Consider the following 27,762-nt stretch of genomic DNA (forward strand, 5'->3'; position numbering starts at 1 on the left):
CGCGGCCCGTCGCTCCCCGCCGGCAGCGGCCACGCCCCCAGTGGAGCGGAAACGCCGGGCGGTCGCCGCGCATGCGCGTTGCGTTTTACTCGCGGCGTGGGGGGGCGGAGGCAGGCGGCGCTGGTAGTTACCGCTCGCGGCGCCTTCCCGCGGCCCGCCCGGCCCCGCGGCCATGCTGCGCGCCTGTCACCGAGCGGGGGTCGCCGCGGCCGCGCAGGTGAGCGGGGCGGGGGGCGGCGGGCGGCCCTGGGGGAGCCCCGCGAGCCACCCTCGCTGTGCCGCGCCCTCCGGCCGGCGAGGCCTGGCCGCCCGCTCCACGGGGACTGGACCGCACCGGGCCTGCCGGCGGGCGCGAGCTCCGGCAGCGCGGGGCTGGGTGGGGCAGGGGGGGCACGAGGCGCGGCGCGTCCTCTGGTCGCGGCTCGGTCTGCTCTGAATGACTCCCCAAACGCGGGCCGCGATTGGCTGCCGGGCTTTTGAGGGGCGGCCGCGAGCGCCAACGGGGCGCCAGGGTGGGCGGGGGCTGCGAGCCCGTAGGTGGGGTGTACTACGAGTCCCGGCGTGCACCGCGGCGGCCCCGCGCGGGCCGATGTTCGCGTCGCCCGTAAGGGACGCCGGTCCTTGTAGTCCGGTACCGGCCTCATGCCGCGTGGGAGGGGTCGCGCCGCGCTGCATGCTGGGGGCTGTAGTCTCCTCGGCGGTCACCGCCGGCGCCGGGCCTGCCGCCGCCTCTCCCGCCGGTCCCGGCCCCGGCGCAGCGCCGGGGAGCGGCGGCCGCAGCCCGGAGGAGCGGCGGGGCTCGGCGGCTGCCCGGACCCGGCCGGCTCCTGGGCGGTGGGGCGGTCGGGCCCGCTTACCGACGGGGAAGGACGTGACCTTGCCTTACCCGCCGCGGCCTGCCCGCTGCCTCACCGCCCTGGGGTGCCGGTGCTCGGGGTGACGGGGGGTCTCAGCTTCCCGGTGGCCGTGACGGGGCCCCCCAGGCCCGGCAGGCAGGCGCGGGCGGGGGCAGGGTGCCCGCTGGGCCCGTGTTCGGGGCAGAGCTCGGGCCGCTCCCGCCGTACGGTGAGGTGCTGCGGGGCCCTCCTCCAGCGGCCGGTCGGTCTGGAGGCGAGGGTCGCTCTGCTGAGGCCCCAGCCAGTGTTTTGGGGCTCCACTCAGCAGCAAGAAAATATTTCATATTTTACTCTGCTTTCCGGCGTTCATTACTCTCTGCTCGCTCGGTTCAGTAGGGGAAGAGCTGTGCCTTCGATCCCCCCGCCTCTGCAGGTGACCCCGACCCGTGCTCAGGCCGGCTGCCTTTCCTACCACCTTCCCTCTGTGGCTTCGTAAGGCCGAGAGCTCTCCCTGCCGGGGTGTCTGCTGCCCGCTGAGATAAGGCTCAGGGTCTGCAGGCCCGTGGAAGGTTTTGGCTGAACATGAGGAAGAACTTGTTCCCTCTGAGGGTGATGGAGCACAGGAACAGGCTGCCCAGGGAGGTTGTGGAGTCTCCTTCTCTGGAGATATTCAAGACCCGCCTGGACGAGGTCCTGTGCAGCCTGCTCTGGGTGACCCTGCTTCGGCAGGAGGGTTGGACTAGATGACCCACAGAGGTCCCTTCCAACCCATACCATTATGTGATTCTGTGGCTGGGAGACGAGAAGGCAAACCCCAGGCTTTCGCAGATGTTTATCACTTAGGGGTGTTTGCACGTGTTCTGTCTCTGAAAGAAGGTGCCCAGAGGGACTGGGTAAGCCAGCGCTGTGCGTTGTGGCTCGGAAGCATGTCTGCGGTCTGTGAATGTCTGGTGGAAGAGCTGTGCGAACAAGGAGGTGCCACAGCACCTGCCAGGTTCGCTGTCTGTGTCCTTGCTGTTTGTTTCCTTACTTCAAAAAATAACTCATTTTTCATTTATCCCTACTCGTATTTCCTGATGGGACCGAATGCAGCAGGCATTTTGTTTAGACAGCAGAGGTGGGTGAGCAGGGAGATAGTTTTTTATACATTTTGCTTCTTTTTATTCATTCAAGACCTGATCAGGAGAACTTCTAGGCTATCTCATTCACACAAAGTTTGCTGGTTTGAGCTCCTGGAAGCAAAATCAAGGCATTTCATCTAACGTTTTTGTCTGTGAATATTTTGTAAGCTGTAATTCCTGCGTGGATCTTTCCCCTGCCATCCAGACCCAACATTTCTCCATATGGACACTGGGCATCCAGCCGTGAATCCCCACGCACCTCTTCCCTCCGTCACAGACCCCAGGAATGGGATGCTGGCTGGGGTAGGCAGAGACAGTCCAGAGCAGGAGCATCCAGAGGACCAAACACAAAAATACTGAGGGGAAGCTTTGTGGCACACTGTAGTATGTACACGTGAACGCTGTTGCTGGCCCCAGGGACTTTTCTGCAGCTAAAACTTGCTTCTTTTCGGGTGGCAAAAGAGCCAGAAACTGGAAGTAAGAAACAAATGTTTTAATGACAGTGCTTGTTTTGCAAGAGGTGCGGAATGGTGGACTCTGCAGCTCTGTGGAGAGGGACCTGGGTGTCCTGGTGGACAACAGGTTGACCATGAGCCAGCAGTGTGCCCTGGGTGCCGAGAAAGCTAATGGGATCCTGGGATGCATTAGGAGGAGTGTGGCCAGCAGGTCGAGGGAGGTTCTCCTTCCCCTCTACTCTGCCCTGGTGAGGCCCCATCTGGAGTCCTGTGTCCAGTGCTGGGCTCCCCAGTTCAAGAAAGATGAGGAACTACTGGAGAGAGTCCAGCGGAGGGCTACAAGGATGGTGAGGGGACTGGAGCATCTCTCCTACGAGGAAAGGCTGAGGGAGCTGGGCTTGTTCAGCCTGAAGAAGAGAAGGCTGAGAGGGGACCTTCTAAATGCCTATAAATATCTGAAGGGTGGGTGTCAGGAGGATGGGGCCAGACTCTTTTCAGTGGTGCCCAGTGACAGGACAAGGGGCAACGGGCACAAACTGAAGCAGAGGAAGTTCCGTCTGAACATGAGCAAGAACTTCTTCCCTGTGAGGGTGACGGAGCACTGGAACAGGCTGCCCAGGGAGGTTGTGGAGTCTCCTTCTCTGGAGATATTGAAACCCCGCCTGGACAAGGTCCTGTGCAGCCTGCTGTAGGTGACCCTGCTTGGGCAGGGGGTTGGACTGGGTGACCCACAGAGGTCCCTTCCAACCACTACTATTCTGTGATTCTGTGACTCTAATCACGAAGTGCTGACTGATCTGAGGTGATACTGGGTGGTTTTTCCATGAGCAGTGACAACTCTGTCATGGACGTAAGACCCTCTGGTGGGACAGGAGCGCGTCCAACAGACGCCGTCTTGCTGGAGCAGCAGCGATGGTTTGTTCTCCGCTCCAGCTGCAGTGACTCCCAGGCAGCCACAATTACGCTGGTTTTATATCTTACTACCCACCTTCTGTTTTCTCATCTTTACCACCCCGTCTGCACTCTCGCCCCTCTTTTATTTTTTGCCGTTGGACTCGGCGTGTCTCCTGTCACGTTCAGGCGTTCAGTTCGCTAAAGCTCAGGCCAGAGCCTCAGCGTCTGCCTGCAGACCGGGCGGTGGTGCAGGCTGACAGCGAGACGAGTCTCTCTCTGTTTTGGGATGGTCAGATACTCCTCTACCTGTTAAAAAATCCGGCTGCCTAAGGAGAGCTGGGCCTGGGCAGAGCCGTGGGCTGCCGGGTCCCGGAGGATGCTCGGCTGCTTGAGCCGGCTGAGAGAGCCGGGAAGCGGAGCGTGGCTGCGTGGGGACGGCAAAGCAGCCGCTGCTCCCCGCGGCCCGAGCAGCGAGAAGGTCTGAGGAGAATCCCAGCAGAGAGCTGGGAGACGGGGAGAAGTTTTATCCTTCTCTCTGACCGCGAGCTCTGTACATGGGGGATCAGTAAGCTTATGCGCGGTCAGTCGAAGTTGTGGCTTTGAGACAAGCGTGTCTTCATCGCAGCAACTTCATAAACGCTTTCAGCTATGTGTGCAGTGCTGCAGAGAGACTCTTCTTCCCTTATTGGGAGTGTTTCCGTGGTTTTCTTCGAGAAGAAACGGAGATCTTTTTGTGAAAACGTGTGGTATTTGGCAGAAGTCTTGAATGATGGGAAATTAATTTGAGTTCTGAGGTCAGAGATCCTTGTTGCAGCTAACCTCTACCAAAGCGAAGACGAACTTGCTCTGAAGTTTCTGGGTTGCCCTTTCTGCTGAAGTACGCAAATCCCATATTGCAGAACGCCGTACGGGACTTGCAGGCTTCGTTCTGCGCGAATTCTGGTCAGGATGCTGGAGCCTGGCGACTAGGAGAGGTTTAGCTGGGACCACGTGAACGCAGAGGGTGGCGTGTCCTGTGCCTGGTGGTTTGATGCTATGTGTGAAGCCGAAGCATGCAAAGCAGATTTTATTTATTTAATGATGTTCTGCCATGCCGTGCCTGTCCTGCGAGCTCGCGTGGATAACCTCCAATGCCGGATTCACTGGGGCGCATGATATTAACCAGAGCAAAAGTATGATGTGTCCTGCAAGGTGATTCTCACGGCCGTATACCAGTAGGTAATAAATCTAAAATAATAAGCACTTTAGAAGTTAGGTGAAACAAATAGCACGTGGAACTGCTGGAAGAGGAGGAAGACACGGCGACAGCCGCCCTGCAGTGCCCGTGCCGCTGACGGCAGGATGCCTCACCCTGAGGGTTTCCTCTGTCGTCTCTTCTGCAGCAAATGGCTCGTTCCTGTCTTTCACAGGGCAGAGCAACGCGTGGGTGATGCGTTTCTTCCGAATCCCTTGAGGCATTATCACAAATCAATAACAGGGGCCTAAAAGATTACAAACTCCTGGAAATTATGCAAAGGGGAGATTAGAAACTAGTAATTTTCCAAATTATGGTGACAGAACAAATATAAGCAATTTTATTATGATGGCCAGAGCAAGTAATGTTTCTTTAAAAAAATCAATCTTTTTAAAAATCAGTGATTTTTTTGAGGTAATAGTGTATTTGGGTGTGAGGGAGGAATATTAGACTTGGGTTTCTGCTCAAAAAACTTTGGCACCGAAAGGTTTTCGGCTGGTGTCCCCCTGGCCAGCTGCGGGAATTTCTGTTTGCAGCGTCTTGAAAGAAAGAGTTGGTGAGGGCGTGTTTCGGTTGTAGTTATCGCTCCCGTTGCTGCGGGTACACGAGTGCGAGAGTCTGACCGTGTGGCCGAGCGCCTGCCTTTTGGTTTCTCTCGTTTTGATGTATAATGAATAAAAAGGCGGATTTGGCTCATCGGAGAATGGCCCAGCTTGGGAGGGAACCTCGCAAGAGCATCTGGTCCAAGGAGCTTCTGGACCAAGCCCTGTAATCCCACAAAAACCCCCTCCTGATGTGCAAAGCACGAGCGCTGAGCAAGCAGCGAGGTTTCTCCTCTGCCCCGCTTGCAGCCTGCTCCGAAGCCCGGGAGCCGATGTGGTTACCGAGGGTGGGAGAACTACGCGGGTGCGGTGTCATTTGCCATCGCTAGGTGTGAGCAGGGTCGGTAGCCCGGATGGGGACGGATGAACTGGCCCAGGTGCAAGGTTTCAGTTGTGGCAGTCTCCAGGATCACCTCGAAGGCAAGTCCAGCCTGGGCCGTCAAGGGAGTTGCCGTGGCACAGGGTGGGATCACCCCTGGAACGCCTGGCGAGGGGCTTGGGGGGAATGGCTTGTTCCAGGTGAGCGGGGGGCGAAATAACCTGAAGCCGGAGTGTTGGAAGGGACTGAAGTGGAACTGACTGATAGAAGATAACTCCCCTCTCCACCCCCTCATTTTATCGGGTTAAGCTGTACGTGTAATACTCAAATATTTTGCATATCCTCTGCTTCGTGGTGTAACGAGGTCCTGTCGAGGCTCAGACACATGTCCTGCAGTCAATTACAGAATGATTTAAGAGGCTTTTACTAGTGAAGTTCCCCTGGAAAGGGCCAGTGAAGCCTTGGTGTATGCTTCTGGGGCGGTCAAGTCTAATAATCACAACCACTGCAGAATATATTTATGGTTTTGTCTCCCATTCTGCCCCTCACAATCCAGAAGATCAGCCACGGGGCACAGCTAGGGCTCGGGAAGGTCTCGGGGCTGAGAAGAGCACGTTTCCTGTTGCTGTACATGTGCTCCTGTTACTAATGTAAAAAATTTTGGCTGCTGTTCTGGAAAGAATAAGAATTCAGATTTCCTGCCTTTCCCCTCTGCGCTGTTGGACAAGGACGGGACCTAAACCACAACATTTGTGCTTGTTGCTTACATGTGGAGAAGGGAATGGAGAAACTTATCTTCGGAGGGTGTGTGGTAGTGAAGCAGCTCCCAACTGTCTTTTTTCTTTTTTTACGAAAAATTTCCTAGTTGCCCTGACAACTGTGGGAAAAGTTCCTTTTGTGCCTTGTACGCTGATTTCCCAATTCTCTCAGCAATTCACATGTGCAAGGAGAAAAAAAAACACACCTGAGGGGGGCAGCGTTTTTCCTTCTTCTGTAGCTTAACCAGTCTTTCTGGTTAATCGTAACTTTCAGCTAAAATACAAAGCAGATAAAAATCTTGGGTAATGTGTTTTTTGTTAAGTAGAATATAATGAAATATCTCTCTTCATGCAGTAACTTCACTTATGCTATAATCTAATGTCTGCCTGGAAAGTGGATGTGTTGTTAATTCTTTTAAAGAGGAAGCCTTGGTTTGGAAGTTCAAGGAGAACTGCTTGTATGTCTTCAGAAACAAAAGTAGTTTTAAGTATTATAGTTTTTAACAGTTTTAAGTATGTAAACAGCTGTTGTTGTTTTCCGCACTGCTCAGAGCTGAGCTGTTCTAACGCACGAGACTGTTGAAGAGAATCTGAACTAGCCCAGTTGCACTGCCCAGACTGCAGGTCTGGAACTTAAACAGGCACAATAAATGCAGAAATAAGCTGGGGCGGGGTTATTTTGCTCATTTCTCAAAATGCCTCATGATTTCTTAAAACGCCCTTAACCGACAAGCTGCGTGTGGGAGAACTCTGTTCAGGGCAGAGTGCGACATCCCCGCTCCAGCGCCGGCTGTGCTTTCCTTCGGGGAGCGCGGGCTGCGGCGGTGGAGCAGACGGGTCCGACGCCGCTGTCGGGGTGCGGGGAGGTGTGAACGTGCTCACTGCGTAACTCTTGCCTCTCCGCCCCTCGCAGAGCAGCCGCTGTGGGAGAGCGTCGCTCCGTCCGTCACGGCCGCACCGTGGATATGCTACTCCCTCCGGAGAGACCGGGTACGTAGAAGGCTTGGGAGGGTGGAGTCAGTTCTTCTGTTGCGTTGACCAAGAGAGAAGCTGCTCCTTAGTTTCATGTGAGAGCAAATTGGTAGTGGTGGGATTTTGTTTTTTTGTTGTTGAGGAACTCTTATTCTCATGGTTTTATGTGTTCTGTGTTTTGAGCCAGCAGTGTGCCCTGGCTGCCAAGAAAGCTAATGGGATCCTGGGATGCATTAGGAGGAGTGTGGCCAGCAGGTCGAGGGAGGTTCTCCTTCCCCTCTACACTGCCCTAGTGAGGCCCCATCTGGAGTACTGTGTCCAGTTCTGTGCTCCCCGCTTCAAGAAAGATGAGGAGCTACTGGAGAGAGTCCAGCGGAGGGCTACGAGGATGATGAGGGGACTGGAGCATCTCTCCTATGAGGAGAGGCTGAGGGAGCTGGGCTTGTTCAGCCTGAAGAAGAGAAGGCTGAGAGGGGACCTTATAAATGTTTATAAATATCTGAAGGGTGGGTGTCAGGAGGATGGGGCCAGACTCTTTCCAGTGGTGCCCAGTGACAGGACAAGGGGCAACGGGCACAAACTGAAGCAGAGGAAGTTCCATCTGAACATGAGCAAGAACTTCTTCCCTCTGAGGGTGACGGAGCACTGGCCCAGGCTGCCCAGGGAGGATGTGGAGTCTCCTTCTCTGGAGATATTCAAGACCCGCCTGGACAAGGTCCTGTGCAGCCTGCTGTAGTCGGCAGGGGGCTTGGACTGGATGACCCACAGAGGTCCCTTCCAACCCCTACCATTCTGTGATTCTGTGTGTTTGACTCAGATTTAAATGAAGCTAATCAAGGTGATCAATATTTAGAAGGAAGGTTGTGGGTCGCCGTTGTATCTTTGGAGTAGTCATGAACCAGTACGGTCCCAGGGATTGCTGGTGCTGAAAGTGATTTACAGTGGGTGCTGGGTTTGTTGGCAAGCGTCTGGAGGAGAGGGGTGTCCCCAGCCGCAAGCTAAAGACTCACAAGCTGTTTGATGTTTGTCATGTAATATAACCTACATAATTTTCACTCTTTTTTTCCCCCACCAGTGTTTCCATAGGCAAAATCATTGGTGCAGGTGTCCTCTTTGCGGGTGGGGGAGTGGGTGGAACCGTCCTGTACGCCAGCTATGACCCGCACTTCCGGGAGAACGTGGAGAAGGCCGTTCCCTACTCGGATAAACTCTTCGAGATGGCGCTTGGTCCCGCACCTTACAGCACACCGATGCCAAAGAAACCGGTGAGTGTTTCCCATTCACTCCACCCCTGTCATTTTTACTTTTTTTTTATTAAAGAGAGCATCTGCTCTTAGTTTTCAAGTTCTGATTAATTTTGCTGTGTGATAAGTTTTTAAGAATTTTTAAGAATTGTTAAATTAAGAAGGTTTAAGAGTTATGAACTGAGGTGCTACTTGGTGCTGCGTGACAGTGGTGCCTGTACATTTCCCTTTATCATCTTGTGATTCTGGTCTGTGGGTTATAAAACTGCTGGTTTTATTAATGGTAAAATAATCTAGTAGGATCTAGTAGGAATAGCTGCTCTGCTTCTACTCGGAAGTAAATTGGGGGGAGAGGTAGGTGACGTGCTAGAATTTAACTAGTCTACTAAAGACTTAGTGTAATTAGCTATGTAGCAGGATTAGAAAACTGTTATTCTGAGCTGAACTACTTCTAAAGAGGACTGAGAATAAAGCTGGAATGGTACCGAGCCAGACATAAGCGTCGCACTTTGAAATCTTAGTGGCCTGACCCTGCGGAAAGGAAAACCTGATACTGCCCTCAGCACAGCTCTGGAAAGGCGATCCGGAGGTTTCTCTGTTTCTGCATCTGAAAGCAAATGCTTCCCAAGTGACCCGGAGGGCCGGCAGGCTGCTCTGGCCGTGGCTCTCCTGAGCTTTCAGAAGCCATTTGACCTTCAGGAAACCCAAAATATTTTAAATTGGCGTTTAAGAAAGCTGTTCTTAATGAATGGGAGAATATCAGTCAACCAAAACCATCTCTCCTCTGGTGTTTAGCTACATTCACTTGTCATCACCCAAGCCCTAAATGCCTCCCAGGCAGTGGGAAATTTTGCAAAACAGACTGGTCAGATGGCGGAGTTACCATCTGCCCACTCATGGCTCTAACTCTAATGCTTTTATATTTACCTTGTGGCTTTGCATGATGGATATGAAAGGATTAATATGAAACCTCACAGTCTTCTGTGCTTGAGTAAGTGTTCGCCTGCCATGAACGCGAGCATCGGAACCCTTTCGAAGTGAAGTCAGTGAGGCCGCGCAGATCTGCTGCTTCCATGCCTGCAGCAGCTTCTGTTCAGTGACAACCGGATAAAATCACGTTTGTTCTGTTTAAACATAGCGTGAATTACTCAGTCACATCTCTTTAAAACAATTATGTGTATTCTCCACTACAACTTGAAAAGGAATATGCGCTCAAGAGGTATGAAATTAAGAGGGGAAGTGTCAACTGAATTAATTTAAGGTATACCTGTAGGGGCTAAATAATGTCCAAGGGGAAACATTTGCAATCTGCTTTCTGGAATTGTTCCAGACCTTCATGTACTTGTGGTTTTGATAGCTTCTGCATTATCTGTAGTCTTTCAGAATGCTCAGAAGCGTTTGGGACATGAAATGATTTGGGTTTTATGCATACCTTAATAAATTTCTGTAGTGAAAACTGCCACTACTATACCTTCAGTTTTGGAGAGGTGAAAATTGTGAAGATTCCTTCTGAATTAAAAATCAAGGCAAGAAGTCATATGGCCTTGTTACTGTTTTCATGTGTACCTTGAAGTTTAGATTTATAATACGGTTGTCTGGACATGGAGTTGTTCTTGTTTGCTACAATGGAATCAGTGAGACACAGGCTGTTTGGAAAACTATTTCTTATTTTCGATTTTTTCAAGATACAGCAAGGTCCACTGAAGATCTCCTCTGTAGCAGAAGTAATGAAAGAGTCCAAGCAGCCCACAACCAAATCCCAGACGAGCAAACCAGAAGCTGTTGCTCCTTCGGAGGAAAAAGAAGGTAACTTTACAGAATGTCCTGTCGAGAGAAGCAAAAGACTTAATGATCTCTTACATTATACGTCCTAGGGTAGATTAAAGTAGGAGTGGGTGAAGATGAGTATGTTATAATTTCTTAGAATTAATGTTATTTTCTTTTCAGTCATGAGAAAATTTGTCTAAAATGGCTTTAGCTTTTTTTTTTTGTTTTTTTTTAAAAAATGTATTTACCTTAGAGAATATTTGGAGTCTAACACAAACAAAGACTCTCCTGCACAGCTTAGATATGATACTCAGCAGGGAGGGCACTTTGGCTGCTGCACTCTGAGGCTGTTTACCTCTTCTTTTTCATGCAAGCGGAAGGAGCTCAATTTTGGATAATTACTGAGGTGCTGTAAAGCCAGCTCAAATGGAACTGGTCTAGAGAGGAGCAGCTCTGACATCCTTTTCATTTTTTCTTTCATGGCCGCGTGTGTGGATGTGTGAGTAATACCTGGTTGCTGTTTGTCCAGGAAACTGTCTTTTTCTGGAAATAGTGATATCAGTGTCCAAATAATATATTCCTACAGAGGAACAAAATTAAGTCTGAGATCCCAATGCTTGCATTATACCTCATGTATGCTAACTAGTTTTGTTTTGTTACTGTATTTAACAGCAGGCAAGGCTGCAGCACAGATCATCTCCGCAACGGGTGTAGCCGTGTCGGTGCCAGCTCCGGCGATACAGACTGAAGAAGGTGAAAAAAAATCATCTGAACATGATGAAGAAAAACAAAATCCTCTAGCTTCGAGTGCATGAATTCTTACTTCTGTGTCAGTTTTTAAAGGCGCGATTCTTTGTGCCTTTTGCAGAAGGAACAGCTTCCATCACCTGTTAATAGATGTTTAACATAGTCAGATTCGTACCTGGGACAGGTAGAGGCGTGAAGGCGAGAGGAAAGCCTGCCTTTGTGCTGAACTGGAACTTGTACAGTCCAGTTTGCGCTGCTCTTTGTGCCTTTCTGATTGAGGTTCAGAAAAGCATGTCTGCTCAGGACCAAGTGAAGGAACTGTATTTGTTGTTTAACCACACGAGAAACACTAGCTTCTATATGATAGATAGTCTCTTTCACTTGAGATTCTATTAATTTCTTTACGTATGAACACATCTCATAAAAAGTACGCCAGCAATAAGTAAATACATTATTTGGAGTTGGCATCAGCGTTATTAGCAGGTAACCTGGTGGTTTTTGTTGCAGCATGAGGCTGAGAGGTCTGGGCTCTCTCCTCAGCTCAGATGCAGACTTGCTGTTGATCTTGAGAGAACCGCTTAGGTCAGTGCTCGCTCTTTAGGCATTTGAAGTAGCCTTGGGCTAGGGAGTAGAGTACAGTTGTGATTCACCATAGCCCTCTCACTAATCTTTGGTTATTTTGGCTGGACTCTCTAAGCATGCCAAAGGAGAACTGAAACAAAGTAAGAACAGATATTCACTTAAAATTTAAACTTGTCTCCGTAAGTGTTTTTCACTTGCTTTGCCTTTCACTTCTGAATCTTGTGTATTTTTGTAAGTAGACAACATAAAATCTACAGGTGCATGGGAGGTATCCATGCTACTATCTTTAATTTTAAGATGATGTGAGACTGGCCTTTGTAATTATGGATATAAAAATGCTTGAGGTAATTACAGCATGGCTTCATGCAGAAGTCAGATTTATAAAGTACTATTGACTGTAAAAATCAGTTTTGAAAAGAAAATTACTTCCCTACAAGAAATGCATACGCCTGTTTGGACTCTCCACTTAAACAGTTTAACTTTTTTTTACTTCTGAATAGGTAAAGAACATGAAGGTTCCCATGCTGTAAAAGAACGGTCACCAGAAGAAGTTGCGGCCCGGCTTGCCCAGCAAGACAAAGAGGAGCAAGAGAAGATATCGGGTAAGGCCGTGCTGTTAGTTTTCCTGTATGTGTTGTACGTGACAGAAAAATTGTTGGACTGTGGTGGCTTTAGAGTTCTAAGGTGCTTACGCACCTCTTTGTTGTTGTCCCTATGTTGTGGTGGCAGAATGAGTGGTGTAGAAGCTTCTTCCACCCGGTGAGAAGTAAGTGATAGTCAAAAAACGATGGAAAATTTTGGGTTGGAATGGCCCTCCAAGGCCTCTAGTCCATCCCCCTGCTTGGAGAATTGGGGCAGGTCAGAACAGACAGACTAGACTATTTCAGTTGGGAGGGACCTACACAGACTGTCTCGTCCCACTGCCTGACCATTTCAAGGCTGATGGCATTAAAGCATGTGGTTAAGGGCATTGTCCAAATGCCTCTTAAACACTGACAGGCTTTGGGCATGGACACCTCTCTAGGAAGCCTGTTCCAGGGTTCGACCACTTTCTAAAAGTACAAATTGTGGTCCTTCCAACAGGAAGGTTGCTCAAGGCCTTCTCCACTGGAGGTTTGAAGCTCTCCAAGGACGGAGATTGTTCCACTTCTCTGAGCAGCTTTGGCAGCGCTTCTTGCGACGGAGAACTCAATACCTCCAATTAATTTCTCTTGTTGGCATTTGGATCTGTTGCCTCTTGCCCTTTCTCTGGGCACCTCGGAGAAGTCTGCTTCCGCCTTTTCCGTAACACCCCTTTAGATGTGGAAGGCGTTACTTAAGATATTGTTTCAGCTTCTGTTCTCTAGGTTCAGATCCCTCAGCCTCTCATCTGCGTGACGTGCTCCCATCCTCTCGCCATCTTAGTGCCTCTGCGCTGTTCTCTCCCCGGCTTGTTTGTATCTATCTCATGCTGAGGCTCTCAAACACGACGCTGTGTTCCAGTGGTCTCCTACGTGCCAGGCAGAGGGAGACCATTCCTTCGCGTGATCTGTGGGATGTGCCGCTGTTTGATGCAGCCCTGTTCACAGTCAGGACTCACCGCTGCCAAAGCACGCTGTTGGCTCGTGTTCAGGTTGCCATCTTCTGGGATCCCCAGGTCTTTGTCTACAGACTTGCCTCGACTTGTTCGGCAGCGGTTCAGGGACAGCGTATCCAGGCTCTGTGAAGAGTTGCCTCTAGGTTCTGGGTTGGGAACTATGACAGTTCCTTATTTGGGTTCTGATTCGGACAGACCTATTCATTAATCCAGCTGTATTACTGGGAGGTGGTCTGGCTTTTCCTGTGTCCCAAAACTCACGTCCTCCTTCTGTGTCTTGCTCAAAACAATGATCTTTGCTTGCCCCTTGCCCCCCACTTGGTTTGTTACATTTTAAATACTTCTGGGCTGTTGTTTGGTCTTGGTTTGGCTGCAGCATAATTGTTTAAGTTGGGAGTGTTGGGTCTTTTCCTGGTTTTCCTCAAGGGAAGCCAGAAAAGTAGAGAAATTTATTTTGGTAGATGGCATTTTGCTGTGTAGCATCTCTGGGCCATCTGTAGCCAGCTACCTTGATACTTACCTGCTGACAGCAAACCCAAGCTGCAGATTGCTGGTAGTGTCAGAAAGCTTCCATATCGTCCTCTGGCTGGTGTTGATGAGGACGAGAGGGAGACCAGCCCCTTGGAGAAACGGCTGGGTGGTGAAGGATGACTTTGGACTTGGGGCAGCGCAAGGACGGCCGACTGCAGTGGCTCCGCAGACCTTCTGCAGTGAGGGAAGGAGTCTTTGCGGGTGGGTAGGCTGGAGGCACTGACTGCAGGGGCGCCGAACAGAACCTGTGTTCAAAGTGAGTGAAAGTGTACAGTTAACACGGGTGTAGCCAGTGAGAACAGGCTTGAAAGGGAGTTTAACAGTACTGAGGCCACGTGCTGGACGTGCGTCAGCCTGCTGCAGGAGCTATGGCCTCGTTATTTTATTGTTCCCTTTGTGCTTGGGAAGGGCGGGTGGTGGCAGAGGCCTGGCACACTGTGCCCTGTCTGGGCACGGGAAGCAGCGTCTTGGCAGATGGGTCGGCCACACTCGGGCTTTCCTCTGAGCACGCTGGTCCTCAGCCAACGTCCGAGCCTCGGGCTGCTGCCGCACGCAGGGGGTGAGAAGGATGTACAAGCCTGGACGTAATGGGCTCGGAGTAGACGTGCTGGTTGTGGTCTGCTGCTGCGTGCTTCTGCTCAGAACTTGGTGTGGTGTGGGAGGCCAACATGAACAGCAACGAAAGGCTTGGCTTTAGTGGTCTGCTTCATACAAGGACTTCTTTGCAAGTGAAGAACGTGAAACGTTACACTGAAAAAACTCAGAGGAGTATTTACTAGACAGGTGGGTTTACTTACCCTACTACTTAGAAATGAGTGTCTGACTCCAGAGAGGCAGATGTTGCTCACTCTGATTAACCGTTCTGGTTCTTTCCTGCTTGAATAATTAATAGCTCATCGGTGCTTCTGTACTAATAGGAACAGAAGAGTCCACCACCTTCTTGGCTAGGAAGAGTAACTTGGCTTTTGGCTTATATCTTCCTTGTAGAAGATAAGAAAATGGGCTTGTTTCCTCTGCAGAACCATCGTAACAAACGAAGATGGAAAATACCTCTTGGTTTAAATGCACCCCCCTGCAGGCGCGTGGTAAAGGCCTTCCACCAAGTAGCTTTATTGCCGTAAGCGCAGACTTGCACCGCAGCGCTCCTGGCAATACAGAGGAGCGTGTTCTGCCAGCCTTTCCTCTTCTGTAGGCTGCAAGCACTTCCCGAGCTGAATAACTCTTCTGGGTCAAAGCAAATAACACAAGGAGATGTGGAGGATAGAAAGTGTCATTTTACTAATTCTGAGGCTCTTTTTTCATCATTTAATTCAGTTAATTCATTTTTTTCCCAGCCCTTGCAGCAACTCTAGAAGGAGCCCTAAGCGCAACAGCTCGTGTAACCCTTCAGGCGATCACTGCCCAGGAGTCTGCTGTGCAGGCAGTGAACGCCCATTCGCAAATACTGAAGGAGGCCATGGACGATTCTGAGGTGAACTGGGCAAACGGGGACAGCTTTTTTTTGCATTGTGTTCAGCAAACTGTTCATGATTAAAGCTGGAAGCTTTTCTTGCAATGTGTTTGCTTTTATCACAGTTTTAACTAATCTTTCCCCTTGTGAAATGTGGTGTAGTTCAATAATACAGTGGCTTTGCTTTGGAATTTAGGGTTTTTTTGGTTTCCCCAACTCCTTTATTTCCCTTTTGCAAAAAGAAAAGTTCAGGCTTATACATTGGTAGTCTTCACGTTGTATTTTAATTCATTGTATTTTAATTCCCAGGCCCATCTTTTACCTAGTTCTAGTTAGGGTATCATGCTGTCCACCCTGATAATTCCATTGAACAATTCCCTTTGCCAAAATCTTGTTGCTGGGTTGTTGGTTTCTTGTCTGGAAATGAGTAGGGGATGCACGAGCGATACCAGCTTGCGGTCCTGGCGTGCTGATGCTGGGGGCTCTGTGGCACCGCTGCTTCCTCTTCAGTTCTGGAGCAGAGGCTGTAATTTAGTGGTTAAATCAAACGAACAGGGGCATACGGGCAAATAAACAAGCACTTGAGATTTAATGTAGTAGTTAGAAAAAGTATCTTAAGAGTTTGCTTTTAAGCTTAAGTATTAAGCTTACTTTAAAATTAAGTAACTTTAAAAGTATTATGGTACTTTAATACACGTAGAGATTTCCCCCCAAAATGTTGTGGCACCGTACAGCGATCCTCACACAAGCCCTTCTGCATGGACAAGTGGCTGTTCTCAGGTGGAACAAAATATTAAGAATCAAACAAGAAGCAGCATTGGAAGGGAAAAATAATTTGCAAAGCTTCCAGCTGTGCTGTTGGTAAAACACAAAAATATTACTCAATGTGAGTGAAATGAATGTGGCAGCTTCTGAATCTCTGTGGGCTTGCTTTTTTCTTTTCTTCTTTTGATGACTCCCTTATTTCATGATTGTGGTGGCCCTAATTAGGCATCTGTGCTCCATAGGCTGCCGGGGAGAAGAAATCATCGCAGTGGCGCACTCTGGAGGAAGCGCTGAAGGATCGGAGGAGAGCGGTGGATGAAGCCGCTGATGCCCTTCTGAAAGCCAAGTAAGCTGCCAGTTTGCCAGGCTTGCCCAGCAGTGAGTTACCAGCACCCGTGCGAGGCTGGCAGACGCGCGATGAGTTGCTAGAAAGCCTGCAGTCACCTGTGTTCACATGAACCTGACACCTTGGTGCCACAGCAAAAAAAGTCGCATACGCTAATGAACATTAGCAGTCTTGTTTAACATCTTTATCAATGATCTGGATGAGGGGATCGAGTGCTCCCTCAGTCAGTTTGCAGATGAAATCAAGCTGGGCGGGAGTGTTGATCTGCTTGAGGGTAGGACGGCTCTGCAGAGGGATCAGGGCAGGCTGGATCGATGGGCCAAGGCCAGCTGTATGAGGTTCTACAAGGCCAAGTGCCAGGTCCTGCCCTTGGGTCACAACAACCCCGTGCAAGGCTACAGGGTTGGGGAGCAGTGGCTGGAAAGCTGCCTGGCGGAAATGGACCTGGTGTTGTTGGTTGACAGCCAGCTGAACATGAGCCAGCAGTGTGCCCAGGTGGCCAAGAAGGCCAACAGCATCCTGGCTTGGATCAGCAATGGTGTGGCCAGCAGGAGCAGGGAGGGGATCGTGCCCCTGTACTCGGCACTGGTGAGGCCGCACCTCGAGTGCTGTGTTCAGTTTTGGGCCCCTCACTATAATAAGGACACTGAGGTGCTGGAGCGTGTCCAGAGAAGGGCAATGAGGCTGGTGAAGGGTCTAGAGCACAAGTCTTACGAGGAGCAGCTGAGGGAACTAGGGTGGTTCAGTCTGGAGAAGAGGAGGCTGAGGGGGGACCTTCTTGCTCTCTACAACTACCTGAAAGGAGGGTGTAGTGAGGCAGGTGTTGGTCTCTTCTCCCAAGTAACTAGCGATAGGATGAGAGGCAACAGCCTCAAGCTGCGTCAGGGGAGGTTTAGATTGGATATTAGGAAAAATTTCTTTCCTGAAAGAGTGGTCAGGCATTGGAGCAGGCTGCCCAGGGAGGTGGTGGAGTCACCATCCCTGGAGGTGTTCAGAAAACGTGTAGATGTGGCACTTTGGGACATGGTTTAGCAGGCATGGTGGTGATGGGTTGATGGTTGGACTTGATGATCTTAGAGAGCTTTTCCAACCTGTGATTCTATATTTTAATTTGCAAAACGTAGATCTGAGGTGTGTGTGCACAGGGTCCTCACTGTACCAAAGAGTCGGAAACAGTCCTTTTTAAAAACTTGTTTATCTCCTTATTGCTTACATATAGTGTTGGTAGGTTCAAGTTAAAAAAATAATCCATAATCCTTTTTGTATTATTTTTGGTAATTTTGTCAATACTAAACCTATTGTAAGGACTGCGTGACTGCACTCTCTGCGCATTGAGTCAGTAACGTCACTGGCTGCTCTCAGTTGTACTGAAAAGTGAAACCTGACAGCGTCCTTTGGCAGTTCCATCTGTCAGCAGAGCTGCTTTTAAGGTTAGATTTTTACTAAGCATGTGTCTAAGAAAAACTTGAATTCTGAACTGGAGCGCTGGTCGTAGCCCAAGGTTCTGTGTGAACCACGTTGATGTGCATCAAGTCTGGTGTGCAGGCTCACTGTGTAGGGATTATAGCAGCAAAAATAAGATGACAGACAAATATCTCCAAGTTGCCCTTGTAATGAGGATAGGAATAAATTTGGAAACCCTTTGATGTTTCTGGGGCTGAGGGGGCAACATCATCCTTGATGTTGCACGGTTGCTATTTAAGTTACAAACTTCTCTTTGAAGTTGCTGTGCTGCCTAAAAATAGTTAGGAGGTGTAACCAACGTTTCAAAGAGTAAAACAAGGCTGACCCAAACCCCAGATGTGCTAGCTTTCATTCTCTGTTGCTCTACTGGATGCGTTCGCTTTTATTTACTTATTAATTTTAAAGCTTGTTCCTTATTCCAGTGAGGTCATTAGAAACCTCCACTGGTTTGAACGGATTTGGAAAAGGAATGCTCTTTCACCGTCTCCTTGATTTCCAATTAAGCTAGAGGAAAGCGGTTCTTTCCTAGTTACAAAAAAAAAATAAATATCTATCTTTAAAGAGCTCTGTAAATTTTCTCCCATCCTTATTTATCTCCACCAGTCACCCATGTCCAAAACGCTTCTGCAAGAGTAAGCCATCTATATTAAAAACGTTTCCGTGATACTCTGTTACGTGATGGAAATGTCTGCCTTCCAATACCTAGTTTTACTAATACTCACTCCTTTCAGTGAACTTTCTTTTATCTGCCTTCTCCAGCTCTGTCTCGAGTACTAATTGCACTATAAATAATTCTCATTTTACATGGAATGGGCACGCTGGCGTCTTTGGGCTTCAGGCTGTGGAAAGAAAAATCTTTAATCGCAGCGTCTTAGCCATAGAGCTGGTAGATGGGGACGCCAGTAGAGTTATCCAGTAGCTCTTCCTATGAATACAGACAGCATAAAGTAAATTTTTCTGTCTGCATTATGATTAGCAGCTGCTTCTCTTTTCAGAGAAGAGCTGGAGAAGATGAAAGGTGTAATCGAGGATGCCAAGAAGTCTCAGATCGCAGGAGCCAAATCTCACATCATCGCTGCAGAAGAAAATCTTCACCATATGATAGTTGACTTGGACAACGTCGTGAAAAAGGTAACGCTTCCACAGACTCGTTCTTCAGTTGCCACTGGAGTAAGGACTACTTGGCAGCTTGCGCAGGCTTCCCCTTCCCAAATCCTCTGTCGTAGGTGAAGCATTTTTAAAGTACGAATTCTGGTCTCTCTTAGCTATGCTCGGGCTTTGAGCTGATTATATGCCAGTGAACAAGACCTCTGCCAGATGACCTTGAGCTCTGTCCTGAAAGAGTCTCCAGCCAGCTTGGCTGGTGCCTGTCCCTTCTGGAGGCAGATTGTAATTCTTTCCACCTGAGGCCGAGAGGAATTTAGCACGAGATTAGGGAGGAGCAGGAGCAAACTGTGCTAATGGCTTGGTGGGTAAATCACTACAGCTCAGAAGACTGGGGGAGAAATGTAAAGGTGAGATTGATCTCCTTTGCAGCACAGTCATCAGGTGCGTTTGGAGTGAATTTAGCCTAATAGTGGGAATATCAGAGCTCACTGCGGGGGGCAGCCAGCACAGGACTGGCTTACGAGGCCAGTATGGGAGCTGAAAGCAGAGAAAAAGAGCTTGAGATCTTTAAACTGAATTAAGATACTCTTTTGGTCCTGTCTGGGCTACAGACTGGCTATGTAGTTACAGGGTGCGTGTGAGGAGAAATGGATTTGTGGTAGTTCCTCTGTATACAAAAGGCCTGATACCACAGGGTGGGGTTTTTTTCTCCCTCAAGTGAGTTTGGGCTGGAAGGTAACGACATCTGCCAGGACCTGGCTTTAAATTATGTACGCCTCTGTTTTCAGTATTTACCTCGAAAAATAAATGGCCCTCACTTTTCGTTTGTTACAGGTTCAGGCAGCGCAATCCGAGGCCAAGATAGTGGCTCAGTACCACGAGCTTGTGGCTACAGCGAGAGAAGAGTTTCAGCGAGAGCTCGACAGCATCACCCCCGATGTCCAGCCGGGCTGGAAGGGGCTGAGTAAGTCTCCGGCTGCGGGGTGACTTCGTGCCTGTTGCGTGCCAGTCGCTTTGGTCTGTGGTGTTTCTGTAACGGCGGCTGCTGAACTGAACGTCGGGCGTCCTGCTATCCACGTTGTTTGGTTGGGTTGAAGGGAAAGTCAGTTCACAATTAAAATGGGTAATCTAAAGCGGGTGTTATGAAGAGGCTTAGTTCTGGAAACTACCTGTGCCGTGCTGGAAGTTTCAAAAAATGTAGCTCTTGTATGGCAAATGTCGTACGGGTGTTCAAACATCTCTTCCCTCCCCTGGTGTTCCAGCGAGAGAGCCGGGTCACTCCAGATTGGGATCAAATCTGTGCTGCTCACTGACCAACTATTTGTCCAAGTCCCTGTGATTGGAGGTATTCTAGTACAACAGCATTACCGAGTGATAAAGAACTCCCTGAGCGTCTCTAGATCATCACCAAAATGACAGATGTACCGAAAGAGAGAATTCAGTGTTCTTTTCAAATGCCCTACCTGCCCCAGCAGATGGTATTTCTAAATTACATTGACACAGTGACTTACCTTGAACAACAGAGTGCTGCACAGAAGCAGTGAATAGGCGTCTTGCGGGTTTTTTGTGCTATTGCTCAGTTCTTTGCCTGAGATCTGAAATCTCATGAGCTCGTCTTTATTTGAGGTGCTTGGGATTTTCAGCTTGAGCTCTTTTCTTCTTTCCTTACAACAGAAAAAAGTGTGAAATGTGATTCAGAAGCGTAGTTAGGCCGTTTCCCTCCTATTAGAGGAATAAATGTTTTACCTTGAGCTGCTGGAAATGTTCGTAGGCCACAGTGTTGCAGAAAGGGAACAGGAGAGGAGTGGAACTGGTGATGAAGTCAGGGTGGCGTAGCAGTCAGCTCTTCCGCAGGAATCCCCTCTGCAGGCCCCCTGCCCACAGGTACCATTACTTACCTTAACGACTTTCATTTAAAAATAAGCACAGAAGGTGGAGCGTGTGCGTACGCCGCTCCTGTGGACAAGCTACTGCAGGAACGCGTGTCTGGTACATCCAGGGGGCAACTGCTGCCTGTGGCAGTTCCAAAAAATTAATTCCCTAAAAAACATTTCCTAGGTATTCCCAGCCAGGATTTTAACATAAAATGTACTAAGTGATCTCAGACTTTTCTAGCCTCAGTGTTCAGAGGGAGCTGTCACGACATTATTGCTGAGTCACGATAGATTGATTTCTTTCTAGATGGGATAACTACTGTCGGAAAAAATGTGGTGTTAATATTGCCCAGTAGTTTTCTTGAAGCATACTGTGAAGAATCACAAGGTGCTTTTTCTTCATGCTACTTCATGCTTTAGAAATGTGGACCTTAGTCCACAAAATCGTTTTCCTAGATAAATGAATGCACCACATCTCTGGAATGGCCAGATTTTGTTTAAAAAAACCCTCAACAAACAACAAAACAACCACCCGCCCAGTACAGGTGGGGAAAACGTTACATTAACAAATCGTTTGCTTTTGGGGTATTAGTTTCAGCACCCTGGAGATGGAGCTGCCTTTCCTTGTTCAGGATAAAGGGAGAACATCTTGGGTTTTGTGATCGCTGCCCTTCTGAGGGAGGAAAGGGAGTCTCCTGGTAGCTTCCACAGACGCAATTTTGTGCTGCAGTGAGGTATACTGAAGTATACAGGGTGGCTTGGAGGGTGCGTGACCTCACTGCCACTTGGGAATTTGTTTCTTCACAGAATGGTAGGGGTTGGAAGGGACCTCTGTGGGTCACCCAGTCCAACCCCCCTGCCGAAGCAGGGTCACCTACAGTAGGCTGCACAGGACCTTGTCCAGGCGGGTCTTGAATATCTCCAGAGAAGGAGACTCCACAACCTCCCTGGGCAGCCTGTTCCAGTGCTCCGTCACCCTCGGAGGGAAGAAGTTCTTCCTCATGTTCAGACGGAACTTCCCATGCTTCAGTTTGTGCCCATTGCCCCTTGTCCTGTCACTGGGCACCACTGAAAAGAGTCTGGCCCTGTCCTCCTGACACCCACCCTTCAGATATTTATAGGCATTCTTAACCAACTGCAGCTGATTTATAAGAACCTAGAAATGTCAGGCTAAAATTTCCAGTTTCCTGTTGCACTTTTCTACGTAAAACTTGTATTCCTTGCTTTGGCGAACTTCAGCGTCAATCTGTGGGTTATCAAAGGTGCTGGGATGTTTGGGGCTTATCTGTCCTGTAACACTGAGAGACTTTTATGCTCGACATGCTGTTCTTCCTAAATTCCTAAAGACTTGGACTCATATTCAAGTCGCCGTAGATAAGAAGCTCTTAGTTTTCTGTTTTACTTTTGCATGACTGACTCGCTGTAGTGGACGTGCATTAACTTTTCCACCCTCTCCTCTTTCTGTTGCAGAGATAACTGACTTGGGTGAGTTCCTCTAACTGTTCTGGTCTTGTGAATGTCGTCCCTTCTCTTTGTTCTTTTTTATGTTTGTGTGGCACCTCACTTAAATTACCGGCAGTATCAACAAAGGGGTGCAATGTTGCATTCCTAAGACATCTCGGGCTGAGGCATGCTTTGGGATCCTCCCCACTAGTTTTGCATGTCTAGCTTAAACCACAAACCCTCTGTCTAGCAGCGCGTCCCAGGTGAGTGCGATCGCCGGCTTCTTAAAGCCAGGTTTGAATTTTCTTTGTAAATTTAAGCTGGCCGACGCGTGCTGCTGAGATTCCAGTGAGAAGCAGGGACTTTGACCAGTCCCAGTCGAGCTGCCTGACGATGTCTGTCCGCAGGCAGGCTCACCTCGCAGCAGCCCTGCCTGGACCGAGGCGCTGGATACACCAGCTCCTACTGCCACCTCTGAGATGCCTGGGCATGGTGCGTGCTTGGAGAGCCACGCAGGGCCGCCCCGAGTGGGGACACCAAAACCAGATGCGTTTAATTTGAAGTTGGCTTGATTATCTGACTTCAGTCTTCACAATTGATGTTAGAAGTGTTGATTAACTCCTTGATTCCGAGGTTGATTATTTTTGCCCTGTTGAGCAAAGAAACCTAATTTAAAACTGGAGTGCAGTAAGACCTCGTTCTGTTTGTAATGGTGGTGTGTTCGCCAGCTGAGCCTGGTGGTGGTGGTCAGCTTCCCTGCTGGACACCGGCACCGTTGTACGGAGCCCTCCTGCGCCTCCGTTCTGCGGCACTCGCCAGCAGGATGGCGGAAGGACGGTGGAATCTCCCTTGCTGTAGACCCCCCTGCAGGAATGTCTTCCCAAGTAGTCCCTGGGTTGCCGTACGGGTGATTTAGCTGGCAGCCAGTGCAGAAAGAGCTGCAGCATTTTGCACAGCCTGTGCCATGCACAGGTCATCAAATCTCAGGTTACCAAATGCTGTGGGCATAGCTTGTGTCCTCCTCCTCCTCCCCCAGCAGAAAAGTAGCAAACTTGTTAGCAGACACAGTTGCAGTTGTGACCCGTGCTGCTCTTCGAGCAGCCAGAGCCGACAGGGACAAACTGGGGTCAGAAGTCTGATTGGGAGCAGCTGGTCTGGAGGACCGTTGGAGAGAGAATGTGATTCTGGCTGCCTCCCACCCTGACTTCAGTATCAAATTTCTGTAAGCTCGTACCCAGCTGGAGGGACTGGTCAGTACTGGGGTTTTACACAGCCTGCTGCTCGGTGTGCTGGCACGGGGGAAATACGTGGTGGTGTAAAGACCAAGAAATGGACAGAGCTGTCGACAGTCTCCTCTGAGTGTGACACGGACATGGGAGTGTAAATAATAGCTGTGAATCACTCTGAAGGAACTAAGATAATTTCTAACAATAGAAAGCACTTGCTTGTAGGCACGGCTCTGAGTGGTATTGGGTGGGCACTGCCACAGGTCAACGGCTTGAGGTGCTCAGAAACTCCTCGTAAAGCCTGCTGGCTGCTTAACCAGGAGGAGCCCTGCAGTGCCCGAGTGGGAGGTGGGCGAGCGCCGTGGTGGCAGTTTCCCCGCAGGCCTCCCTAACGCGCTGTGTTCTCCTTAGCCGGCCAGTTATCGACGGACGACTTGAACTCCCTCATTGCGCACGCCCACCGTCGCATCGACCAGCTGAACAAGGAGCTGGCGGAGCAGCGAGTGAGGGAGCAGCAGCACATCGACTCGGCCCTGGAGAAGCAGAAGCTCGAAGATAAAAAAGCATTTGAGGCAGCCGTGGCCAAAGCGCTGGAGCGTCACAAAAGTGAGATTGAAACAGAACAGGAGAAGAAGGTAAAGTGGCGTAACGCACCTGGCTGACTCTCTGGCTCAAAAAGGACGTAGAAGAGCTAGAGGAAGCGCACAGAGAGCACCTGGGATGGTCCCAGTGGTGGGAGGCTTCAGATAGGGTCACCCCCAGGCTAAGCATGAGCTGTGGAGCGAGGAAACTTCTGCAGAGTTTGAATGGCAAAAGCACGCGGTGAAACAGGGAATGAAGTTGTCACGCTCCCTGTCTGCTGTTGGAGATGGGGTTCCTGGGTCAAAATAAATGGTTGCTCTGAGCCCCTGTGGCCATCTTAAAGTTATGTAGTCCCTGCGTCCTGCCTCTAGGAGGGATCTCCGTGTCCTTCCCCTCTTTGCCACTGCTTTGGCATTTGAGTTCTTTCAAAAGGACTTGAAAACTCAGAATTTTAATGCTGCTTTGGACGTGAAGCAAGTGCAACTTAGAAATGTAGGAATTTGGGCACTGGAGGTTTTATCTTTTGAGACACCATATTGCAGGCAGACACCTGTGCCAGACAGGCCTGCTGTTTTCATGCACGTGCCTCTGAAAACAAGATTAAACGCTGGCCAGTAGCTGAAAAACTTGCATTGACATGAGGGAAACTAAGGATTTCACCAACAGCCTGTTAGTTCAAAGCCCTGCAGTAACAGATGTTAATTTAGAGCTCTTCTAAAAGTTGCTTGAAGGGTCACCTTTGCATTTAACGGAAGGTTGGAAATGACACAATCCTTTAAAAAAGAACAAAAAAACCCCCAAACAGAAATCCAAAAGCTGTTCAACTGCTCCTAACTAAACCTGCACTGTGCCCCTTGTGCTCGCCTGCGCTCTCTGGCATGGCTGTTTCATGCAAGATCAGGTAAAAGGGCCATTACCACTTTATGAAGCTGTGTCTGACTGGGACAGCCTTACAGCACGTAGGGAAAAGGTGAAGTCTGTTTTGTTTGGAAGCTGGTTTGTACACATGTGTTTAGTTTGACATGTTACTGTATTTTTTTATATCATATTTTGATAACTGCACTAAGTGCCTAGTAACCACCAGTTACTGGCATTGTGGACTGCAAATCTGTTCTTTAACATCTTCAGGAAAAGGCTCAGCTATAAAAATGGACCTCAGCAGCTTTTTACGATGAAACACAGGCTCTGTCACTGCCACCTTTGTGAAATGCACCCTCGGTAATCACCGGTGGATGATACAATCACAGCAGGTGGCAAGCCGTTGGAAAAGAGCAGTGTAGTAACAACTGCTCGTGTGTGCACAGGTTGAAGAAGTCCGAGAGGTGATGGAGAGCGAAATGAGGACCCAGCTCCGGCGGCAGGCTGCTGCCCACACCGACCACCTGAGGGATGTTCTTAAGATCCAGGAGCAGGAACTCAAGGTGGAATTTGAGCAGGTAAGGGAGGAGAGTCCCCAGGGGGTGGGGGAATAGCTGAACCCTTGCAAAGCACACGCTTCACAGGACGAGATGCCGGAACCATCTTCCAGAAGAGTGAAATGCGGGCTGGGCAAGGAAGCCTGCTCGTCTTGGAGAGATGAAATAAAGTGCCTGAACGCGTAGGTTTGACTCAGACTGCTCTTAAAAGCTTTTGCTATAGGTGAGAATTTTGATAATCACAAATGCAGTAACTGTTAAACTCACCCTAATAAGGCTTCTGGCTAATATATTGTGTTTACTACATGCACTGTCCCTAGCAAGAACAACAGATTTATGGAAGCGTATCTTAAAAATAAGGTAAATAGAATTAGTCAGACCAGAAACAGCTGTTTTGTATCTCGCTTTGTTTCAGAACTTATCGGAGAAACTCAGTGAACAAGAGATGCAATTCAGACGCCTTACTCAGGAACAGCTCGACAACTTCACGCTGGATATAAACACTGCCTATGCCAGGCTGAAGGGAATCGAGCAGGCCGTTGAGAGTGAGCACTGAAATCGCATTTCTTTAAGGACAAAAGTCGTGATCCCCTAAGGCCCGTTACCCAAATCTGGGCACTTAAACGCAGACTTGGGCGCGGAGCTCGAGGGCCTGGGTTTGCCCCGCTGCTGAGCACCCAGCAAATGCCGGCTGCGCGAGTCCAAAGCTGCCGTCTTGTTCCGACCCCCAGCTGCGGAACAGACGTGCTTTGAGATCAGATCAAGCGCCGAGGGGTGGCCGCTTTTGAACACAGGGTGTTTAGCGGAATGGGTTTTGCTGCTCGGGTGTGAAACTCGTCCCGTACGTGTGCCGCCAAGTCAGAGTCTTGGCTTATTTTGCCCCCTTCTTGGCTTATTTTGCAGGTCACGCAGTGGCAGAAGAGGAAGCCAGAAAGGCCCATCAGCTGTGGCTTTCTGTTGAAGCCCTCAAATATTGCATGAAAACAGCCTCTGGGGACAGTCCCACAGAACCCCTGGAGAGCGCGGTGAAGGCCATCAAAGCCAGCTGTTCTGACAACGCCTTTACAGAAACCCTCACGGCAGCTCTCCCGCAGGAGTCCCTGACGCGGGGCGTGTACAGCGAGGAGGCCCTCCGAGCACGCTTCTACACAGTCCAAAAACTGGCAAAAAGAGTGGCTATGATCGACGAAACGCGCAACAGCTTGTATCAGTACTTCCTGTCCTACCTGCAGTCGCTGCTGGTGTTTCACCCTCAGCAGCTGAAGCCACCGGCCGAGCTCAGCCCCGACGACCTCGACACCTTTAAATTACTGTCTTACGCTTCGTATTGCATCGAACACGGCGACCTGGAGCTGGCAGCTAAATTTGTCAACCAGTTGAGAGGAGAGTCGAGGAGAGTGGCGCACGACTGGCTGACCGAAGCTCGAATGACCCTAGAAACGAAACAAATTGTGGATATCTTGACGGCGTACGCCAGTGCTGTGGGGCTAGGAACAACTCAAGTGCAGTGAGCTGGGAGGGTGGGCTCGGAGGCAGCTCAGCGATCGTTTGTGTCGGAAAGAAATCCCATGATCTAAGGGTTGCAAACCAAGCTGCTGGCAGGGGCTGGAAGCATTAAATCAAAGCACGGGTACCGTCTTGTTTCCTTGCACTGTATTTAACTTCACCACCTGTTGTATTTGTATTGGTTTTGAGTTATCATGACAACCAACTTCAGGAAGCTTCTCTACAATTTGTGTAACAATTTTGTTTCCCCATCTTACCAAGCGGGCTTGTGATCCAACCAAAATAATGTTTGTAACCTACCATTAATGATTTGCCACATTGTCAGCTGAATAAAACAAGACTTCAACCACTTTCTCCTGCTGTTCTGTCTATTTAAATGTCAAGTACAGCTGGCCAGTACAAGAACAGCCTTTCTCCATGTCCCAAAGAAGTTAAAATTTGTCTGTTTTACTCCTTTCAAGGAGCAAGAATTTATTGATGTGATCAATGTGTCTATTCATTAACTTATACAGCTGTAAAACAAGAAAAAATGCATGTGTGAGTACAGGTTTTAGTAGCCACAGCTTAAGCTGCTGTAAAGCACTTACTCTGGTGGCCTTCTACCCCTGCCCGCTTCTGATCTGACCTGCTCTTCTGGAGATTTAGAAGGGCAGGTATTTCTATCTAGAAACCAGATTTTGGTTCAGCCAAACTCTCGTAAAGGCCAAGCTCCTTTCCTTTAGTTCTTGCCCTCAGTGAAGATGGATTGACCAAACTTACTTGGTAGCCTCTTGCTGAAATGAGTAACTGCTGAAATGAGGTGATTCTGCCCCTCCACTCTACTCTGGTGAGACCTCACCTGGAGTACTGCGTTCAGCTCTGGAGCCCTCAGCACAAGAAGGACATGGAACTGTTGGAGCGGGTCCAAAGGAGGGCTAAGAAAATGATCCGAGGGCTGGAGCACCTC

At 49.5% G+C, this 27,762-nt stretch overlaps 1 protein-coding gene across 2 annotated transcripts; it reads left to right on the top strand.

The window, feature by feature from the left end:
* The first annotated feature begins 71 nt into the window (after positions 1-71).
* On the top strand, positions 72-27,170 carry IMMT (inner membrane mitochondrial protein). 2 transcript variants are annotated; one of them, XM_075420322.1, is made up of 15 exons: positions 72-217; positions 7,133-7,209; positions 8,267-8,456; positions 10,121-10,241; positions 10,875-10,955; positions 12,032-12,133; positions 14,973-15,109; positions 16,096-16,199; positions 18,659-18,794; positions 19,605-19,734; positions 22,115-22,129; positions 23,725-23,948; positions 25,200-25,331; positions 25,726-25,855; positions 26,214-27,170. In XM_075420322.1, the coding sequence occupies exons 1-15, from the start codon at positions 173-175 to the stop codon at positions 26,819-26,821; spliced, it is 2,232 nt and encodes a 743-aa protein (XP_075276437.1). In that variant the 5' UTR covers positions 72-172; the 3' UTR covers positions 26,822-27,170. The 2 variants fall into 2 exon arrangements, with proteins under 2 accessions (XP_075276437.1, XP_075276438.1); XM_075420323.1 differs by lacking the exon at positions 22,115-22,129.
* The last annotated feature ends 592 nt before the right edge of the window (positions 27,171-27,762 follow it).

The sequence above is a fragment of the Opisthocomus hoazin genome, chromosome 5 (genome assembly GCF_030867145.1).
Source record: "Opisthocomus hoazin isolate bOpiHoa1 chromosome 5, bOpiHoa1.hap1, whole genome shotgun sequence".
In the NCBI taxonomy this organism is placed as follows: domain Eukaryota; kingdom Metazoa; phylum Chordata; class Aves; order Opisthocomiformes; family Opisthocomidae; genus Opisthocomus; species Opisthocomus hoazin.

What these genes read in the sequence shown, in the direction of transcription:
- IMMT (XM_075420322.1), top strand. Translation starts at nt 173, where the DNA reads ATGCTGCGCGCCTGTCACCGAGCGGGGGTCGCCGCGGCCGCGCAG. An exon ending in TCCTTCGGAGGAAAAAGAAG is followed by an intron (nt 10,242 to 10,874) that starts GTAACTTTACAG and finishes TGTATTTAACAG; the next exon opens with CAGGCAAGGCTGCAGCACAG. An exon ending in TGGACAACGTCGTGAAAAAG is followed by an intron (nt 18,795 to 19,604) that starts GTAACGCTTCCA and finishes CGTTTGTTACAG; the next exon opens with GTTCAGGCAGCGCAATCCGA.